At 49.6% G+C, this 15,912-nt stretch overlaps 1 protein-coding gene across 1 annotated transcript; it reads right to left on the reverse strand.

Annotated features, from left to right (window-relative positions):
- Positions 1-1,393: 1,393 nt before the first annotated feature.
- SHISA2 (shisa family member 2) lies at positions 1,394-6,882 on the reverse strand. The gene is made up of 3 exons (XM_074150104.1): positions 6,579-6,882; positions 3,621-4,504; positions 1,394-3,486 (listed from the first exon to the last, which is right to left on the reverse strand). Exons 1-2 carry the CDS (start codon positions 6,880-6,882, stop codon positions 3,951-3,953), a joined length of 858 nt encoding a protein of 285 aa, XP_074006205.1. The 3' UTR covers positions 1,394-3,486; positions 3,621-3,950.
- Positions 6,883-15,912: the final 9,030 nt, after the last annotated feature.

A 15,912-nucleotide genomic window follows, 5' to 3' on the forward strand; every position in this document is an offset into this window, starting at 1 on the left:
AAAAGGGGAAGACCAGCTCTCCTAGGGAACAGACGGACATTCGTTGGCAGGACCTGAGAGCCACTGTGCCTGTCCTGGTCCCTGGTCCCAGCCCGTCCCTGGCTGCCATGGGGCAATGCCACGCAGCCGCACTGCACCAGGGTCTCCCATTACTGTATTGCACGTGGGACTATTCCTTCTGAGTTACAACTATCTAGACCTTGGTCTCAACTAGCACTGTAGCCTATAAAAAAATAAATGCAGCTTTCCTAAGCCCCACATGTGCTTGCTCAGTGTTTATCAGCAAAAGTTTCCACATGCTCTTTCCCCAGGCCATCCATAGTCACCATGCGCAGCAGGAAAAACCTCACCCCTCTCCAACAAGGGAAAAAAACCCAAACACCAAACTCCAACTACAAACAAACATATAAAAATATGAGAAAAAACGTTTTGACACGAACTATTGGCCTCTCCTGTTCCTCACCTCAACCCATCTGCTCTAAGCCATGGCTGACCCCCCTCCTTCCCTGCCAGCTTTCTGCTTCCTGCCCTGCTCCTTCACCTCCCCCTGGGCAGCAGGAAGCTGTGGCATTTTGAGACGTGCTACGTACAGACTGACCAGGGCTACATTTTTTTTTTTCCAGACTGAGCTTTCCTATTTATTGGAGTCATCAACATGCAGCTCCGACAAGGCCCAGTTTCCAATCCATGCCCTTTCTGCTCCCCCAGCCGCCCGCCTCCTCGGCCTCGCAGCATCAGCAGCGCCGGTGCCAGCATCCCCAGTAGCAGGAGGGAGCAAACACTGGGACAGTGAAGTGGCCTCATCCCAGACCGAGTTATGCCCCGAGCACGGCAGGGGTTTGGGTTTTGTCTCACTTAGGAGGATGGAGTTTGCACAAGAGAAGGGTCCCTGTGCAGAAGGAGGGGGGAACAGCCCGACCACTTTAGTCGGTTACACACTCGAAATGCTCAGCTGGTAATTGTGAACCCAACCGAACCCCAAATCCTCTGAAAACACCGTTTGCTGCAGAGTATTTGGTGTTATTTGGAAAGGGGGAGCCTGATGGTGCCATGGGCTCAGCCCATCCTGCTCCCCAGCCATCCTTGTGGCCACTGGGACACGAGGGGTCCCCCGGCTCAGCTGAAGCGCTGATGTCCTCCCCCTGCTCCCCTTCCCTCCAAACAAGCCCCCTCAGATATACTCCACTGGGGCACAGCCTTCAGCCACATAAATCCCTGGTTTTACTGTTGTCCCACAAAAACACAGGCAAAAATCCTAACTGTTTTTTTGCCAGGGTCTGGAGAACTGAGCTGGTCTGATGTGCTCTCGTGGACAGAGAAAAGTAAAGTAGTAACTGAAAGGAGAAAAAAAAAAACAACCCCCAATACAACAAAGCAAACAAAACCAGTCACACCATAAAGTATTTATTAAGAAACAAAGGGGGCTTTTTTTCATTTGTAAGAAACACTTTAAAGCAAGTGCCCTTTCAGAGATTTAAAAGCTATATCAAATGGTAACATTGGTTTTACATTATTGTACATGACATTAAAAAAAACCACCACATCTCACAAACTTCCTTTTATTACAACTTAGGTTTCTCCGCCTTCAGTTGTAAATTAATTTCTACAGACTTAAATTTAACTTATTCTTTTTTTTTTTTTTTAAACAAGTAAACAATATACAGAGAGATTCACCTGAATTTCATAGGTCAGAGGAGGTGTCCTTGCCAGAGCATGTGCAAGGCAGGCAGTGTGCGCTGGCGGGGGTAAGAGCTGACTTGGGTCACAGTTGGGAACACACGGATGGGCCTGTCATCCGGCCACGCTGTGACAGGCCAGGTCTCACCTGGGGCCAAGCACCTCCAGCTCCCGCTGAAGCCACCAGCAGCTGAAGGCACCCGAGCCCCCCCACACCTGATGCCAACTCAGCTTTGGAAGGTCAGCATGACCAAGCTGCAACGTGGGCAGGCAGAAACCTAAATCCCCACGAGACCCGAGTGCACCTCGGGTCCTTCAGAAGCCTGGCAGCACCCAGCTCTGCTGCACCCACTGCCTTCGGAGATCCACGGAGCCGTGTGGGCCGAGCAGAGCAGTCACCCAACGCCTCCAGCAGCCGGTCGCTGCCTCACCGAAGCCACCCAGCCTGGCTGGGGGGAGCCGGGTCCCCTAAACCAAACTTTCTGTCCGGGTCCTACACGCTGAAGGGGCGATGATCGCAGCCAGGAATGGCAGGTCTGGGATAAATTACCTATTCATTTTCCCGTGTCAGTGGTCAGACGGTTGCCGCCCGCTGCAGACTGCCTGCGTGTGGCACGTTTCCGAGTAAACCATTGGATTTGGCAATGCTTCCGCACCCAGGCGGGATTTAAAAACAGAGGTACAAAAAAAATAGTAGTATCACAGTTATTGCTACATACTGATACAGTATCAGACAATAAGAAACCTTTTATCAGCTCTGGTCTGGTTGCACTAATTGCCGGGTCTGGTATATGCCCTCGGCCCTCTGTTGCCGTGTTCCGGCTGAAGAACAAATGGATGGAAATGCAGAGACTACTTTTTTCTTTTTTTAGGAGACAAAAACCAGCCTTAAATAGTTTGTTGCATCTGGGATGCTAGATTACAATTAGCACGGTCTGATTATTCCCAGCACGCTGCTGCCTCTTCAACCTGGAGAGGTATTTTTTCCCCCAGATGAAGCAAAGCAAGACAGAGACAGCAGCTCCAGCGCAAAGTGCCCTCCCCCCACCGCAGCATCCTGCCTCCTCCCTGACCCCCGCAGCATCACAGGGAGCCACAAGCACCTTCATCCTTTGCTTGGGCCTTTTACCTTGCTTTTAAATACAGCCGTGCCTTCCTACTCCTCTGCCCCACGCAGAAAGAAGAAAAGGGGATGGGTTTCAAACCCCCTCCGTGCCCAGGTTGGGGTGGCTTTGTGTGACCCCCAAGGGGAGCAGGGCCGGGGACCCGGAGTGGGCTGATGGGGGGATAAAGCCTGTTTTTCTACAAAATTCCGTTTTAATTTTTTTGCCTCGATCGCAAGCAGGGCCCAGGGCTGACAACTTTGTGCACATTCACACGGGTTTACTGTTTCATGGGAAGTGAGGTTAAATCAGGCGTGTTTGGAGTCACAGTACGGCCTCTCTCTGGAAATGCAGCTTCAGCTGCACCGAAAGCTTTGCTGAGCGCCAGGAACAGCGAGCACCCCGTACCCTGTTTTTTAATAAAAAGTTCACAAAGATAAACAAAGTCTGTGCAAACCACTACTGGGTCCTGATCTTGAGGCAAAACCAAATCAAGAAGGGTTTCAAGTGCACTGGAAGGAAGAGCCGAATAACTCACACTCCTCTAATTCCTACATAAATACCAGGGACAAGGAAAACTGGTCTTTGCAAGACTCAGCCTTTCGTGGCATTTCACCCCGAAGCAGGGGTGCATAAGAAGCCATGGGGGCTGGTACCAGCACCCGGCCCGCAGGGATTGCACTGTTCGGCTCTCGGTTGTGATTGTCTGTAAAGCAACAGGAAACGTCATTAAGGAGCTGGTAGAGGAGAAAAGAGGTTTCTTAAGTACTGCGGTCTTGTACAGTGTAACAAAACTCTTTCTACAAATTAATTAGGCAAATACTTCTGACCATGTCATACCTGAAGGGCACTTAATGGCTCCGGCATTTATCTCGCAAGTACAGTGATCTGAAATGCATTTGCATTTTCAGCATAATCCTTCCCCGCTGCAAATCATGCACTGGAATGAGAGCGTATCTGGCAACGTTAATTCAGAGATATCATCCTACAGTTTCTGGCAACGGACCCCGATGAAAATAAATGGTTTATAAACACTGTCTGACATGCACGAGCCTTTCAAAATTATTTACAAGTGACGTCCTGGGAGCTTCATTCCAAGGAAGTATTTCTCCTCCGTTCAGTTTAGATATTAAAATCTGTCGGGTGGGGAGGGGGAGGAAGGTGTCAGCGCTACACAGTCACAGCCGGGTACATCTTCTGTTCGCTGTTGGTGTGCGGGTAGGGAGACTGGATCTGCCTGTAGCCACTTTGCAAACCGTCAAGGAAGGGGGGCACCGTGGTGAGGGGCATGGAGTCGTGCTGCACGGCGTAGCCCACGTACTGGGGGTGCAGGTACTGCCCCTGGTGGGGCACGATCTGGGTAGCCTGCTGGCAGTTCAGCACTGAGAAGTTCGTCGGCATGTTGACGTAGACGTTATTCATGGTCCCTTCTGGCAAACAGCAGTTGGTTTGGGACCTGGTCGGGGGGGCTCTGGCCCCCGAGTTGGCACTGGAGCTGGAGCTGGCAGCGGTGCTCGACTGGCGGGAAGAGGAGCCCCGGGAAGTGCTGGCACTTGGGATCATGGGGATAGTCTCCATCAGGCGAGTGCCCCCAGGGGCTCGGCTCTGCTGGGGCTCCTGCTTTGGCCGCAGGCATCTGCAGCAGCAAGCTGCCACCAGCGACCCCAAGATGATGAAGGCGACAAATACAGATCCAACGATAAGGAACGGCACGTAGATGGGCACTGCAATGGCAAGGAAAAAGGCATCACTTGGGGGACAAGGACAAGCCTCAGTGGCTCTGGCAGAAGGTCCCATCCCCCAAGCCCAGCCCACATCCCCTCAGCTCAGGTCAGTGCAGGGTGAGCACTAAAAGCTGTGTGTGCAGCCAAGCATTTTGCACATGGAGGGTGAAAAGGGCTGCTAAAACCAACGGCTAGAGTTTCCAAAAGCATCTCAAGTTGTTAGCAGGGAGGAAAGCCCATAGCTCATGCCTTGAGGGAGGATGGCTGGCTCCTGTTGATGGTGGTCTAGTCCAAATCAACCACCGCTCCACATCTCACCAGATCTTGTCTCCAGTACACCCCACTAGAAAAAGCAGTGCCATAGGGAGATACTTTGGGGGTAGGATCTCTGCTCAGGGATTGAGAGCATAGGGTGATCAAACCCTGGTGCCACATCACATCCCTCCCCATGGCCAGCCCTCTTTGGCTGCTGTCACCCTTGGGGCAGGGGGACAGCCAGGCAGCGACTGGGCAGCAGTCAGGGGGGCTTTGCCACCCCGCAGCCCCAGGGATGAGTGTCCAGCTGCTCCGTGCTTCAGCCCCGGGTTTGGGGAGAAACCAGGGGGCGGGCAGTGGGGCAATAGCACCATGCTCTAAAGCTTCATTACCAGCAGAGGGGCAGCATCCCTCCTTGAGAGGCTTAAAGATGGGACATAAGAGCAGGAGGAGCGAGGGTGGGAGCAGAAAGTACATGCAATGCTTCGGTGGTGGGATCGGAAGCCTGGCAAGGCGGATGGTGAACAACCATCGTTGGGAGGACCTGGGTTCTGGTCGCTCTGCACTCCAAGGGAAAAAGCTGTTTTCTCCACCTCAGTAAAAAATTTACAAGGATATATCTGGGAATAACGAGGGGGAAGGTGCCTCCCTTTAGCACTTGTGAACGCTCCCAAACAATATGCCTGAGCTTTGTCATTTCCACCAAAACCTGGCAGCCCTGAGACTAAGGCAGGTCTGCGGACAGGACCAGGGGTAAATGCAGCCACTGCCAAGGACCAGCCCCAAGCACAGGGGCAGGGGACACGGCTGCCCCTCCTGCAAGTTAACCTGCGCCAGCACAGGGCCATGGCTCCCAAACCTGCTTAGTGGTAATTATTACTTATGAAGAAAAATATCTTGTTCTCTGAACTGCAAAAGGGGTTATCTGCCCGCTCAAGTCAGAGTACCTCCTTGCACAGCTGATTACAGCAAGTTATTAACCAAAAGGCCACATTTCTCCCATTTTCTTCTGGTATTGTTGCACTTTCCAGACAAAAGGCTTATAAATTTTATCTCTACTTCTGCGCTTGGTGCTACAGTAGCTCCTTGGCAGGTGCGTGCACTTGCTACAGACTGTAACAGGCAAGTTTTACTCTTGTAAATCTGCCCTAATTATAACATCACTTCAGGCTACTTCTGGTGCATTCAGCACGTGGGGATGGCAGCAAAGGTGCTGGGAAGCCACCGAGGCTTTTTTTTAAACAGCAGTAGAAAGACCCGAGTTTATCCTTGAAACTCAGCCTTGTAAAAAGCAGTCCTACGAGGGGCAATCTGAGCTGGAGGAAGATACGCAATTAGAGCGGGGACCAGCCAGAAGTAATTTTGAGATGTCATGTTACTTTTCTTTTTTTTTTTTTTTTTTTTGTTCATATGGGGTTTCGTTTTTTTCTTCCCTTTTTAATTGGGAGCACAAAGGGGGCTGAGGAGCCAGCTCAGAGTGGTGGCAGAGCCGCACACGACAAACAGCTTGTCCAAGGCTGTGGGAAGGTGGTGTCACCCCCTTCTAAAAAAGACAGGGCTGGACTTTCCAAACAAGAGGGAGGGAAAAAGAGAAGTATCCACGCGTGGGTACTTTTCCCCGTTTAACAGCTGCAGAAGGGCTCGGCTGCCCCCCACCTCCCTTCCTTTCGCCCCACGGATTCATCGGTGGAGGCAACCGGCGACAAGGGGAAGGAGCGGGCGGTAAGTTTGCCGCAAACGCAAGGAAGCTCCCCCAGAGCCACCGATCCTCGGGAGACCCCTCGGTGCCGGGCCAGCCGCCGTGCCGGTGCCGCCTCACCTGCCGCCCCGTCGGGGCCGTCCTTGCCGGGCCGTCCCGCCTCGCCGCCCCCCTGCCGCCGGTCGTTGTCGCAGGCTCCCTGGTCCAGGCGCGCCTCGGGGCTGGAGCAGCAGTACCGGAGGGCGCAGCTGCCGCAGCAGATGGTGGCGTCGCCGCCGTCGAAGCGCTCGGGGCACTGGAAGCCGTCCCGCCAGCCCCCCTGCCCGTCCAGCCAGCCGTGGCAGTACTCGCCGCTGGCCGCGGCCCCCGCCGCCAGCAGCAGCAGCCAGCCCAGCGCCGCCAGCAGCAGCAGCCAGACCCGCATGGCGCCGCCGGGGCGGAGGGGGGGCGGCGGCGGGCGGGGCGGGTCAGAGCCCCCCCACTGCGGGGCAGCGCCGACCGGCCCCCCGGGGCAGGCAGCCGCCGCGCTGCGGGGACTCCCGCCGCCGCCTCATGCCCTGCGCCGCGCCCATGGGCGAAGGCAGGAGGAGGAGGAGGAGGAAGGAGGAGGGCGATCCCCCGCCCGCCCGGCGGCCGCCGAAGAGCAGCCGCCGCCGCTACCGTGCGCCCCGTCCGGCGCCGCCGCTACTGAGGTGAGGGGAGCGGCCGCGCCCCGCCCTTATAGGCAGCGGCGGCCGCCCAGTGCGCATGCGCCCGCCCCGCCCCGGCCCCCGACGGGGCGGCACCGCGTCCCCCCGCCCGCCGGCGGGGCCGGGAGCGCCAGCACCCGGGGGCACCGCTCTGCTCCCACCTTGCTGTATTTTATCCAAAAGTCTCCAGGTTCCCGCCGCTACCAGGCGTAGCTTCCTGCTTTGGCTGAGGGGAAGCGTCCTCCGCCCTTCTCCCACGGCCGCAGGGAAGCAAATACCACATTCTGTGTCCCATGCAGCAGCGGAACTGGCACCCTGTCCTGGGTTTCCCACAAAATCTTCTCACTCCGAGCAGGGAAAAGAAGAGTTGTCAAGATTACTTTGGTTAGTTGTCCCAAACTGACAAAAATTATATGGAAGATGCACTTTAGCACTCCGAATTGCAAACTGCCTGTGCACGTTACAGGTTCTATAGGATCCAGCCCTTGCACTGGCCCTGTGAGAGCGATACCTGGGCACGGAGATGTGACGCAGCTCCCAGTGCCGGTACCAGACCGGGATGCTGATCCCCGCAGGCAAAGCTGCCGTGGGATCATTGCCACCGTATGCTTAAGTGACTGTGTAAGATCGGTGTCTTCTTACCTTGTAAATGCATTCAGTGGCTGCAGTGACAGCCTCCTTATAACAAAAGCATTTTAGCTGGTTTACTACTACAGTCCCTCTAGAGATGGGAATTTTTCAGACGTATTTATGTGCCTTCAGAGCACGGTGCTTTCCTGTCCTTAGGTTTTCAGGCCTCATTTGCTAAAACTCCTTGCAAATACAAGTGCTTCTACTTCAAAAAAAAAGACATCAGAAATAGGAAAGGCAGGAAAAGGGGGATAATACAAAAGCGTGCCTTCCATCTTTAACAGCTCCCAGTTCAACAGGAGGAAAATCACGGACACCCCACCTTGAGTCTGAGCTCCTGAACCACTCACAGTCAGGGGCTGGCTGTGCCAGGACACGTTGGACAGGAAGGAAAGAATCACAGAATCACAGAATCTTCTAGGTTGGAAGGGACCTTCAAGATCATCTTGTCCAACCATCAACCTAACTGACAAAAATAAACACCCACAAAACAACAAAATGCGACACCATCACTAAACCATGTCTCCCAGCACCACGTCAACCTGTCTTTTGAACACTTCCAGGGATGGTGCCTCAACCACCTCCCTGGGCAGCCCATTCCAATGTCTGATAACCCTTTCAGTGAAAAAATTTTTCCTAATATCCAGCCTGAACCTCCCCTGGTGCAACTTGAGGCCGTTTCCTCTAGTCCTGTCGCCCGTGACTTGGGAGAAGAGACCGACCCCCGCCTCTCTACACCCTCCTTTCAGGTAGTTGTAGAGAGCAATAAGGTCTCCCCCTCAGCCTTCTTTTCTCCAGGCTGAATAACCCTGAGAAGAGAGAAGACAAACTAGAGGAAGCTGTAAGAAACAACAGTTTCTTACAGCTGTAAGAAACAACAGTCTCTCTCCCTCTTCCTTGGGTGTCCATCTTTCAAACTCCCCCGGATAAAGCAGGAACACAGACCTGTCACTTTATTCCGTATCTCCATCTATTTCACCTTATTCTGTACCTCCATCTGTTTTTGCTGGAACCTCTTTAGAGCTATGGAAAGCAAAGCCCTGTGACGGGACTCTGAGCTGCTGGGTGTGCAAGTGGCCCTTGCTGCTAGGGATGTTTTGCTTTCCCAATTGTACTTCCAACCCATGCTCTGCAACTTGCTACATTTCCGTGATGGTAAGAGAGACACAAAACTGGCAGCAAATCCTCTCCCCTTTTTCTTTGGACCCACTGGAGATAAACTTTAGATGGTGGATGGATGCTTTCTTCTCTTCCCTATTGGGATATTCAGTTCCATTCTTGGTAGCCTAGTCAACAGCAAATGGATTTTATCTACTTGGGAACACTGCACTTTGTTGCCCAGCCCTGGATGCCAAACAGGCATTTATGTGCCTTTCTCATTATATTTAGGTAGCGTATCTACTGTTACATCATTACTTTTAAACAATTTTGAAACCTCATCAGGAACCTCAAAAATCAGGATTCAGGAATTACTTTGGCTCTGCAGTTGTGTCCACAACGTTGTATATCAGGATTGCAAGTTAAAACTCATAACCTGAAGTCGTCTCCCTACTTCTCCCAGAGAAAAGCTAGACTTCATCATCACGGTGCTATCGTTTAGATCACTTGGCATGTAAAAGCCAGGCCATGCTTACCGCAAGAGCTGGATTTTATTGCAGTTTGTACACTCACATATTGCAGCTTAACACTTCATCAGTAGAGATTCCTCTTCCTGGGAATATAAAATAATGGAATCAGCTCCCATCTGAAAGCCAAGCTGTAGGACTTAGTTATTAAAAAACAAAACAAAACCTGTTTGTATTGTCGTTTGGGTTGTTTTTTTAAACTTATAAACAAATTATCTCAGAGTCAGAAATCCTTGCGTTTTTTACATTCATGCTGGTGAAGTCACTTCTCAGGTAAAACTGTGTTTCCCTGCTGATAAAGCAATGCCTTGCTGCCCCCATGTGAAGTTAGTGGGAAGGGTAGTGTTATTAAAACACTATCGCCACGGTTTTCGTACAGAGAACTGTTGTAAGCAAGAGCGCGGTTCTTCTGACAGCTCATACTGCTGCAATTCCCAAAGCGGGGATAGTTACCAGAATATATGAGCTTAACTTAGCAGGGTTTCCTTTCTCTTCCTGCCCTGCTTATTAGCTATCTTTTACACCAGCGTAGCTATACCTATGGTAAGTATTATTTAAACACCATCCATATATTTAAAAGCCCAAACTGCTACTCCAATTGTGGTATTACTTGCCTAAGCTGGACTGGTTTTTATTTCTGCTTAGGGAACATATTTAATAACTACATTTTAAAATACACGTGTATTCATAACAGAAAGGCTTTCTTTTATTGGCTCTCATTTCCTGGAAAATAATTAGAACAAGATGACCCAGGGGAAAAAAAAAAAAAAGCACTCACAGAAAGAGGTAAAGAACCGTAAAAATGACTTTGAATGAAATGATAGGAAGCCAGCACACCCCTCAAGGGCTGGGCTGTGAATCTGCGGTGGCTGCACCATCACCAAGCACATCAACAGGCAATGCTCGGCTCCTGCTGTCAGCCCTCGCTGTCCCGGCGTAGGCAGCAGTGACAGCAGACGTCGGCGCTGGCACCACATTATCACAGCCAGCGCAGACACCGCCAGTATCACACGTCTGGCTCCAAAATGCACCGCTGCCCCGATAACGGGGTTAAGGGATGCGGGCTGAAGGGAGGTGACCGGGTGACAGTATCTATAAGCGTTGGGGCACATCTCCCTCCAAATTCACGAGGCTGTTTCTCAGAATGAGAAACACCCCCCAGTTCCAACAATGAGCCCCGTCGGACCGGGGCTTTAGGGAGTTGGTTAGCACTGTCCGACTGCTCGGCCGTGGTCAATACAAGTGCCATGCTCTTCCCCCAGGAGTCTTAGGACATTGATTTTTTTGGGGCTCCCGCTTACTGCAGACACAACGGATTGCTGTTACAGTATAAAAGCCAAGGAGCTGGTGTGCACACCTTCAGATTGAAAGGGGTACCATTTCCTTAACAGAGTTATTATTTCTGCTGTAACCAACCGCTTCAGCCACTAGCAGAAAGGAAGGAATTTTAGCTTTTTTCTTCTCAGACAAGGAGAGGAGGAAGTACTTATGATGGACTAAATCCATCTTCCCACAGCCTGCCCTCCCAGTGAGACTGGCTAACTTGACAAGGCATCATTATTATAAAGTTATTTCAACTGAAGAAAAGAAAAAACCCAAAGTACAGGAATTTTCCACATTTACCCTTCAGTTTATGCCGCACAGAGCATAAAGCACGAGCATTTTATCGAATGCAGGGAGAGAAACAGAATTTCACTGTTGCCAGTGCAACAGAGCCAGAGCACAAGACAAGGATTTAGGCACAATATTGTGATGAGAGCATCACTATGCAGCCATAGCCCAGATTGCTGCCTGCACAGTAAGATTAATGAGATGCAGACAAGAAAAAGGTGCTTCTCCTCTTGGTATGGTTCAGCGAGACTTCAACTACAACTTAGTCTGCAGGTTTTGATTTTAGATAGGGATTGTTAGCGCAGATGAGCAAGAAGCAGCAACTTGGTGCAGAAAATTAACAATATCAGAATATTTTCTAGATCAGGATATTTTTGTGTACTGCTTACAAAAGAAGTAAAAAAAGACTGCATCTGTTTGCATGACTGCTCTTTTACTTGACATCAATAGCATAGCTCAAATACAATTCACCTTAAGGATGATACAACCCAGCAATGAGGCTTTCCCCCCACCCCAGCCATTCTCAGGGCTAAGCGATACACCCACCACTCTGCAACGGTGTCTGGTTAACGTTGCTATTTCTGTCGCTGCTGGAATGCTGTCACCATCCATCTGCCTGAGCCCTCCATCCTGCCCAAGCATCCCATTTGCCCCGGCACTCCTCAGCAGCGCCAGAGCCTGGCAAACCCCGTCACCACCACAGCGCGGGGATCACCATGGCAGAGCAACAAATAACAGTTGTAGGGGCTGCTGCGGCGCCAGAAATAAAGCGCAGGGAGCGGTGACGAGGAAGGTGACACTTCTCAAGCGTATAGTGACAAATTACTGATACTCAGGAAAGCATTTCTAGCTAAGTATTGTTACTAATAAAGTATAAATTTAAGCTAACGGGCTTTTTTTAGGCTTACATTTTCAGTATAGCAATTCTTGCTCTGTGCAGGGCAACCTGGACGAGCTGCCGCAGTCTCCCTGCTGTTCCAGCCACTTCTGCCCATCTCCCGTACAGGCGGGAGGTTGCTATCGGCACTGACAGAGCATTACCATGCCCAAAACCAACACAAATGACATTAAAAGCCATCCCTCTTTACTCTCAGAGCAGAGCTCGGCATCAACTTCACTTCGCTGCTGCGGGATCATAGAAGGAGCTTTGCCCTTGTGGTCTGTACTGCATGAGCTTAGCTAACGGCCAGAGGGGGTCTTGCCCTCTCCAGGAACAAGGTTTGCTTCTGGTTTGGCTGCTGGAGGTACGCAAACACCTGCCTGCTCACTGAAAGCCATTCTCCTAGTTTAAGCATTACGCTGCTGCCACGGGGGTAAGCAACGGTGGCGTTAGCTGCAGTGAGTTCCTTCAGATGGCCACCAGCTTCCTTAGTCAGCGGGCAAAAGAAAAGGTGGAAAAAGGAAAAAAAGAAAAAGAGAACGTTCCTATTTGAAACCGATATAATGTACATTGCTAAGACTCATTTCCATGGCACCTCCCTTTTGCTGGCACTTCTGTCGGTTCACTTTGCCCGACCTGATGCTAAATCAGAACCCCCGTAGCTGCTTTCGGCATCGGTGTTAAGGGTAACGGAGGCACTGGGGAGCCGCGCCAAGCAGGGCTGCAGGACAGAACAAAGGCAGCACCCCCTGGTAAGACACAGGTACGCTCACCATCACTGCCCCACCCATCTCCAGCAGAGATGGAGAGGTGTCCCCACACTACTGAGGACTAGGGCAGTGCTGGCTGATCTACTCATTGCCGTTGCATCCATTGAGCATTTGGGCCCAGTAAGGACTCCTTTATCTCATGTACCTTACCTTACCCCTGGATAAAACAACAGCAACAGTGCTTTTGCCCAAAGGTTTGATTCCTTTCTGTGTATGCTGATAAGGAAATAAAAGCAGGAAAAGGGACTGCTGGAGAGGGTACAGCAGAGGGCTACAAAGATGATTAGGGGCCTGGAACACCTCTCTTGTGAGGAGACGCTGAGGGACTTGGGTCTTTTTAGTCTGGAGAAGAGAAGACTGAGGGGGGATCTGATCAATACCTGTAAATACTTAAAGGGTGGGTGTCAAGAGGATGGGGTCAGTCATTTTTCAGTGGTGCCCAGTGACAGGACAAGAGGTAACAGGCACAAACTTGAACACAAGAAGTTCCATCTAAACATGAGGAGAAATTTCTTTACTTTGAGGGTGGCAGAGAACTGGAACAGGCTGCCCAGGGAGGTGGTGGAGTCTCCATCTCTGGAGACATTCAAAATCTGCCTGGACACGTTCCTGTGCAACCTGCTCTAGGTGGACCTGCTTTGGCAGCAGGGTTGGCCTAGATGATCTCCAGAGGTCCCTTCCAACCCCGTATCATTCTGTGATTCTGTAGTCCAAACAGCCAAGAAATGCTAAAGCTGTTAACAGTATCAGAGATTTTTGGTGTTTTTTCAGTTTAGAGTAGCTTCTACTTAGGTATCTAACCATGGATTTTATAGATGAGCTTCAGCTACCCAACTGTGCATAGTTGGTGCATATTTTTTTGCCCAAGGCTTCACCCAACCAAAAGTCTACTCAAGCTGCCCGTCATGATTTTTCCCCCATGAGAACTTACCCACTTTTTCTCTTGTTATTTTTCAGAATTTCAAGTTTCATATAATAGTTTGATTTTGAATACTTGAATTTGAATATTTGTCAAGTCTGTGTTTCTTTCCCTTTTTACTACACCCTAGCACCTGATCCAAACCTCACCAACCTAGCTTGCTTTTGTGACTGGGATCATCACCTCTGAAGCATATCCTGTTACCCCAACATGCCACATTAAATACACAGAGCCAGCAAGGTTTGCTTGCCTGGGAGGTATATGCCAGCCTCTAATCAGAATCGGATTTTGGAAGCAATTTTGTCTAGAATGTCATGTTCTAGAGAGCTGTTGCCCCGCTGCTGCCCAAACATGTGCCGTAGAGTAACACCTGCATTGAAGAGGGGGGGGGGGAAAAAAAAAAAAAAAGAAATTATCAGTTTGTGAGACATTAGTTGAACAAAAACATATGTTTTCCTTGCTTGGCTATTGACCTGTTTAGGACAGGAGTACGAATTCCAAGCTTTCCATGCAAGCATTCAGCAGAATGGATCCTGGTAAAAGTAGTTCTATACCCAAACAAAATCAACCCAGCAGCTTTTCTAGAAGTTCGCAGAAGTTTCTGAGCTTAATCATAACCTGTTCATAGCGAACTAGCATTGCTTTAACTTCTAAAAGGTGAGAAAACAAAAAGCAAGCCATTCTTCAGAATAGTTATTAAAGCTAAAGTTAACACACAACATACCTCCTGACTGTGGTGCTTCAACTGCAGCGACGGGCTAGAAAGATTAAATTCCTGAGGCTGAGTAAAAAAGCATTAAGTAATAAACCTCATAACAACAGGACTCAAACGGGTCAGAAAGATCGTTCAAATATTGGTGAAGTTTAGCAAAATCCTACTACCTTAAAAAAAAAAAAAAGTAGTGTAGTAGTATAAGAAAATGTGAATGACCTGGAAACAAAAGGTGACACGCTGTATGACACTCTGCCTGCAAGGGCTCTGTGGTGGCAGTATGTAACTGGCAGCCTCCTGCCACCTGGTGAAAGCAGCATTCTCCAGCAGAGCTATTGGAATCCTAATGGGAATCCCCCTTTTAATTTTTTTTTATTCCTTTGGTTATGGAGTTGATTTAAAATTCCCGCCCTCCCCCCTGAGTAAAAAATGTCATTCACCTAGAAAATTAAAGTGCTATGATCATCCATTTCTACCTACTAAACACAACATTCAACCAATACAAAAAATTGTATTACAAATTCAGTTGATTAGGGACTGCAAAAATACCAGTATATAAATATTCGAGTTCAGAAGAAATGATCCCCAACAGAATTGAAGTGAGTCATCCCATTCGCAGAAGGAAACCTTGTGCTCTACATCCCCTCATCTCCTCCCCTCACCACCTCCATCTTCCTTTAGAGCAACCTACCTGTGTGGTTGGTGGGAGCCTGCGCATTACAGCTGGGTTGAAGCTCCACGGGCACTGTCACGGTGGGTAACCCCCATCTCTGTGTCCCTCCCCTCCCCAAGCTCAGCTGCTGATGTTCACGAGAAGCGGTACAAATCTACCACTGTGATACTTTAATCGTCCATCAGTGTCTGGAGATACCAGCCACAGGGTCGAAAGGTACTTCATGAGAGGGAAGAGGGGAAACAGCCTGACAGCGCAATCCCACCAGGTAGTCCAAAACCTGCGTAATTTATTGCTGGAAGTTTTTTATGCGTAGCCAGTTCTTTGTTCTTGTAAACTTTTGAATAAGAGTTTTAGAGAAACAAACTTTTGTAGAGCATAAGGCATTTATGCTCTACAGTACAGACAGATTTTTCTATAGTTAACTCTTAATTTCTTATTAAGAGCCCACAAGGTGCTTCTTTCCCATCTTCTGCTGAGACATTCAAGGTATTAGAACTGGTAACAGGAAAGACCTGACATGACTGATTCTGGATTATTTCTACCATTAACATGAGTAGAGGAGTGGGGAAAAAACCCAAAGAATTACTACTGATGTCAAAGAGGGGAAAAAAAGACCACTAAGCCTGGATTCCTGAACTTTGTTTTAATTTTAAAAATGATGCTATAAAGCAGCTGTACAAAAAGGTGTAAACTAATAAAAAGAATCACATCCTTCATATGTGACTTCAGCCTTCCTCCGGTACATATTTTTCTTTCTTTACAGAGCAAATAATCCAGACTTGATTTAATTTCATGATGCCTAAGTACAGGTCAGCTTCTTAATATGCCTTATAGATGCCACACCTTGAATGTAACATGTAGTTCGCCCTCTAATTATATTACATATCTTTACATTGGAAAAAAATTAAAAAGAAAAAAAAAATCACTTGAAACAGTGTATAC

Source organism: Numenius arquata, chromosome 1 (assembly GCF_964106895.1).
Source record: "Numenius arquata chromosome 1, bNumArq3.hap1.1, whole genome shotgun sequence".
NCBI classification, from domain to species: Eukaryota; Metazoa; Chordata; class Aves; order Charadriiformes; family Scolopacidae; genus Numenius; species Numenius arquata.